Genomic DNA, 6,000 nt, shown 5'->3' on the forward strand with positions numbered 1-6,000 from the left:
AAGCCCCGCATCAGGTTCCCTACTCATGCAGGAAGCCTGCTTCTCCCTCTGCCTGCCGCTCCCCCTGCTTGTGCTCTTACTCTCTTTCTCTCTCTCTTGCTATCTCTCTCTCTGTGTCAAATAAATAAAATATTAAAAAAAAAAAAAGATTGACCTCAATCAATAAAGACATTGAGAAATGTTTCTTTCCATGTTGCATTTTAAAAGTATTTTAATTAAATTTAAGTTTATTTCTGGATTTTAATACCTTCAGAAATGTTCTTTTGTTTAAGTACTCTCAAAATTTTTAAAAAATATTACAATTTAAACTCTTTTAATCTTTCAAAGTTAAAACAAAACTATTAAAATTATAGTGAAGACTAACAATATGGTTTGAAGTAAAATAATTTTTCAAAAAGAAAAAGGCTAAGAGCTACATTCTTCAACTTTATCGACACTGCTATTCTAGATGTATCTTAATGCTTGCTTTATAGATTGCAGCATAATAATCCTTTGAAATAATGGGAATCATAAACTCTTCAGCATTGAAAGAGACTGTCTTTAAGGCCACTTAGCACAATTAACTGACTGAGGAAGAATCCTTTGTCCAGCCTCCTAAAGAAGTGGGTTGTTTTCTCCCATGAATGATGGGCTATTTGTGGGTTCTTCCTTCTCGTTCTCATTCCGTGCAAGGCTTAGCCCACTTCCTTGCACACTGGAGCCTCGGTGTGTGTGGAACTGAATAGAAGGGAGCCAAGATCCTAGTATGTCTGCATTTTTAAAATTGACTATAATCTCTACAGCTTTAGTTTCTCAGCGTTACCTCAGGGCCAATCTTTCCGTGCTGCACTAGCTGGCTTGCCTAGGATTGCTCAGGAGTGTTCCTGATCATCATCTATGGATCCCTGCTTTTGCTCACCTTCGAACATGCTGCATGGAGTTGCCTTGTGAGCTGTAGCCTGATTCACATCAGTACAGGCACACCTCGTTTCAGTGCTGCTCTTCACTTGATTGTGCTTTGCAGATACTACATTTTTTTTTTTTTAACATATCGAAGGTTGGTGGCAACCCTGCATCGAGCAAGTCCATTGGTGCTATTTTCCCAACAGCGTTTTCTCACTTTGTGTCTCATTTTAGTAATTCTCACAATATTTCACCCTTCTTCATTATTATTACATTTGTTACGGTGATCTACAATCAATGATTACAACTTGCCGGGAGCTCAGATGATGGTTAGCATTTCTTAGCAGTAAAGTATTTTTTAATTAAATAAGGCAGGCAAAGATCTTTTACATTTTTTTTTAGACATAATGCCATTGCATTTTTTTTTTTAGACATAATGACATTGCACACTTACTAGACTATAGTGTAAAAATAACTTTTATATGCATTGGAAAACAAAAAATTCATTTGACTTGCCCTCTTGCAATATTTGCTTTATTGCAGTGGTCTGGAACTGAATCCACAATATCTCTGAAGAGTGCCTGTACTTGCAATTCATAACATCTGCCCTTGTGACATCTAATTTAAGACTCATTTCTTTGATTTCCTTGCCTTGACCATCTTAATGGATGTGGTGTATCTCTTACTTGGCAGTTACTTGGATCTCTTACTATATCATAGTTTTTGCTGTCCTGAAAAATGACTCTGTGATGCCCACTCCCTAAGGCCCTCCAAAGTTAATCTCATGTCTGCTATGTATGTATAACCATATCAAACATACTCTCCATATTTGGTGAAAATTTGTTGAATTTGTATGATATGATAACAGAAAGACTCAGAAATGGATTTTATTTTAATATAAAGAGCAAGATAATTACTTGCTCAGTAAAGGTGCTTTCGTTTACTAAATACCCACTTGTTTATTACCTAGATAAATAAAACAGTCTCTGTTCTCGAGGCCCACCCTATCTAGTGGTGGAAACAGTTGCACACACTGGTAACTAAAATATGACTCAGAATATCATAAACACTCTTACGAGAGGTAAAAACGAAGTGTTATGAAAATTCAGGAAGAGGCAGTTTACTTCTACCTAAGGATAGTGTATTGGAGAGAGAGGAGCTGCATGCTGAGAAAGACCTGTTCTCTGAGTGATGGCCAAAATGTTGCCAGTCAGAGGAGGTGGAGAAGGGTAGGGTAGGCAGAGGAACAAGCAGACACTTTGAGGATGCAGGTATTCAAAAGACGAGACTGGCGTGGCCAGTGTGAAGCCACTAGCCAATGAGGGACAGTGAGCGTGGCTGGACAGGTGGGATGAGTTCAGCCAGGGAGAGGCTTGACTGTTGCACCAAGTTGGCCCTGGGGCTCCTATGCCATACTGTTATTTTGCCTGAATATGTGTGTATGTCTAGAAGCTGCTAACTTATGAATCTGAATCCCAGCTCTACCACTCACAGTCATCTTGCAATCACTAATCGGGTGTCCTAGAGTCAATTACTTAACCTTTCCAAGCTTTAGTGCACTCATCTGTACAAGGGAATAAATAATAATGTTTAGGCATGTGAAATGCTTAGCACAGTGACTACATATAGTGAGTACTAAATAAATGTTTTTGTTTTCAGCAAAATTTTTTGTTTTTTATAACATACAGTGTTATGTTAGTTTCACACATACAATATAATGATTCAGCATTTCTGTACATTACTCAGTGTTCATCACAATAAGTGTACTCTTGATCCCCTTTATCTATGTCATCTCATCCCCACTGGCAACCCCCGATTTGTTCTTCGTATTCAAGAGTCTGGTTTTTTTTTTTCTTTTTTGTTTGTTCATTTTGTTTCTTAAACTCCACATGAGTGAAATCATATGGAATCAGATGCTTGTCTTGTTCAGTTTAGGAGAATGAAGATAGAATGCTAGGAGGATCAACTCCTTACTTTGAAAACTGGTGAATAAAGGGGGAGAAAATATCATGCATTTATTCTGCCTTTTCTGTATGAGCTATACTACTGAGTAACTACATAATAAATTAGCAGAAGTTTGTTTTTCTCTATAGAATTCCTTAGCTGATAAGTAAAGAAAGAATTATAGTAGGTGTCAGCAACTTTAGTCCCTAATGAACTAATGGATGTGTACATAGATCACCAATGGTTGTTAGCATTCAAAAAGAGAGGCAGTCAGGTATTATGTGCTATTAAAGTACACCATAAAGATGCAGCAAAATGAAGTCTCTGGGAGGCTCAACACATAGAAATCTGATTTTGTCAACAAAGAAATTGCAGGACAAAGAGAGAGAAGGGATATTGTAGCTCAAAAGATACCTAAAAGACATCAGCCAATCACAATGGGTAGACTTTAAATTGGCATTAAACAAACTTAAAAATTATGGCATCTAGGGCGCCTGGGTGGCTCAGATGGTTAAGCGTCTGCCTTCGGCTCAGGTCATGATCCCAGGGTCCCGGGATCGAGTCCTGCATTGGGCTCCCTGCTCCTTGGGAGCCTGCTTCTCCCTCTGCCTCTCTCTCTCTCTCTCTCTCTCTGTCATGAATAAATAAATAAAATCTTTAAAAAAAAAAATTACGGCATATATTAGACAATTGAAAATTTGAACACTAACTAGATATTTGATGATATCAAGAAATGATTATTAGTTTTTTAGAAATGATAATTGTGGGGTTTTTTTTTAGAAAGTACATGCTAAGCGGGGAAAATGAAAAAATACTATGTTTATGATGGTAAACTTTGATCTTACTTCTTTATTTTTAAACATTTTCCCAAAGAAACATGTCCTTTGTATTTGTTTTTCAGGTTGCTGCATGATCTGAACTTTTCCAAAGATGAGATCCATAGTTTTACAGCATAATGAAGAGCTGTCATTGTCCTTTATTCAACTGTTTTGTCTAAATTTGTGATTACTTAGGATTTTTTAAGAGCACATTTTTGTACATACTAACTAAAAGGTCAGCTAGAATCCAGGTTTCAGTTTCTTCAATGAAATCAACTGTTCCTTCAGTATAGATGACTTGTTGACTTTATTTTGTACCATAACTTATTTTACTACTGATCTCTGACCTGGAATCTATCATGGCAACAAGTCCATACAGGAATCTTTTGTGATGAGTCACAAACTTCCTTACCATTTAAAGTGTATCACTGTTCTACAGTAAGCTCTTGTGTTTTATGACATGATAAAGTAAATGATCATTTTGATCACATTTCTATGCCGTAAAATGTCTTATTAGCAATACAGATTAAATTTTACATTGCACTGTTAACTCAGGAAATGATGGTTTATGTCCTTGTATTACTATTAAAACATGGAATGTTATAACTTATTAAGTGATCCATTTTGTGTGTGTGTGTGTGTGTGTGTGTGTGGCACTGATACAGAGTAGAATAAAAGTATAAGTACTTTTTAATTCTTGTGGTGGCAATGTGTTTGAGTGCAACAATATCCCCCCTGTGTCTAAGGGGAATTTAAAAGGCAACAATATAAGATTCTGGAGACACTTCACATAGGCAGTTTTGGATTAGATGTGTCAGAGAGTGGAAGAGAATCTTAACAACTCTTTTGATTCCTAGCCAAAATTAGAGGTGTCAGGAAGGATCGTGAAAGTGTAGCATCTGGTCCCATGACCTAAAATAATCATTTGGTGCTTTGGAATGGGTTAAACTGTAGTTCTTTTTGAGCCCATCTAGAGGCACACTGTGTCCTAAATGCTACCTTTCCCGGCTGCTTCCCGCACACCTGGCAGTTCAGCAGGGCGCCCTCCTGCACTCTGCTGTGCTGGCGATTTATTCCCCCCCCCACCACCACCACCCCCCGGCCCGCCTCCGCTGCTGCCTGCAGCTTTCCAGTACCTTCCCTGACTGGGATTTAGCAAAGGACATCAAGAAAAGTTACTGTGTCAATCAAAGAAAGACGTGTCATCTGATCTCACTGATAAGAGGAATTCTTAATCGCAGGAAACAAACAGGGTTGCTGGAGTGGGGGGTGGGGTGGGAGGGATGGGGTGACTGGGTGATAGACACTGGGGAGGGTATGTGCTATGGTGAGCGCTGTGAATTGTGTAAAACTGATGAATCACAGACCCGTACCTCGGAAACAAATAATACATTATATGTTAAAAAAAAAAAAAAAAAGATAGCAGGAAGGGAAAAATGAAGGGGAGGAAATTGGAGGGGGAGACAAACCATGAGAGACGATGGACTCTGAAAAACAAACTGAGGGTTCTAGAGGGGAGGGGGTGGGAAGATGGGTTAGCCTGGTGATGGGTATTAAAGAGGGCACATTCTGCATGGAGCACTGGGTGTTATGCACAAACAATGAATCATGGAACACTACATCAAAAACTAATGATGTAATGTATGGTGATTAACGTAACATAATAAAATTTAAAAAAAAGAAAAGTCACTGTGAGCTTTCCATGAGGAAACTGTTGAATGCACAGGTGGCTGCTGCAGGAGCTGAGATTTTTCCATGTTACTCAATAAGCAGCCCTGTTTTCACAGAAAAGGGGGGGTAGGAGGAGTCTCCAATTTCCCTGAAAATGATGTTACAAATAGCTAAAGCTTCACTGAATGCGGTTCTCAAGAGGAACACAACATTCACCTTCCTGACATGACAAACCCCCAGCTGATGAGGCCGTGCGTGTCCGGATGGCTGGCGGACCCATCTCCTGTGCCTCCTTCTGCAGCCTGTTGCGCCCACCTCATCATTCGCTGGGCCTGGCAGGACCGAGCTGTCCTGGCTGCCAGTGCTCACTGGTGGCGAACGGGAACATTCTGTAGCTTCTGCCTCCCTCCGAGAGAGATCGCAAACTCTGGGCACACCTTTTTTGTAGTTTATTAGTAAATATATCCATCAGTTCCGCCTCAGCCAACAGTCTTCTCATCTTTTCTAACTTTTTTCTCTCCAGTCCTTTTCTAATCACCTCAAACACACAAAATCCTCTATCACTCTCTATATGTATCTCTTCCTCATTCCTCTTCTTACTGTACTTTAAAGCAAAAGGAAATCCATAAGCATTTTCTGGACCTATATGTTAATTATTCCCAAATTGGAGTCTCTGAGAATCACT

General features: G+C 39.1%; 1 protein-coding gene across 4 annotated transcripts in view; it reads left to right on the top strand.

Annotated features, from left to right (window-relative positions):
- Positions 1 to 4,254, top strand: part of LOC123837903 (cytochrome b5 reductase 4) — an 85,870-nt gene extending 81,616 nt beyond the window's left edge. For all 4 annotated transcript variants that reach the window (XM_064597819.1, XM_045867182.3, XM_064597820.1 and 1 more), the window contains one exon: positions 3,728 to 4,254. In XM_064597819.1, the coding sequence (XP_064453889.1) occupies positions 3,728 to 3,782 (55 nt within the window). In that variant the 3' untranslated portion in view covers positions 3,783 to 4,254. The remainder of the gene's footprint in view (positions 1 to 3,727) is intronic.
- The last annotated feature ends 1,746 nt before the right edge of the window (positions 4,255 to 6,000 follow it).

Source organism: Mirounga angustirostris, unplaced genomic scaffold (genome assembly GCF_029215605.1).
Source record: "Mirounga angustirostris isolate CCGP_5_RB_7025 unplaced genomic scaffold, mMirAng1.0.hap1 SCAF_8, whole genome shotgun sequence".
Classification (NCBI taxonomy): domain Eukaryota; kingdom Metazoa; phylum Chordata; class Mammalia; order Carnivora; family Phocidae; genus Mirounga; species Mirounga angustirostris.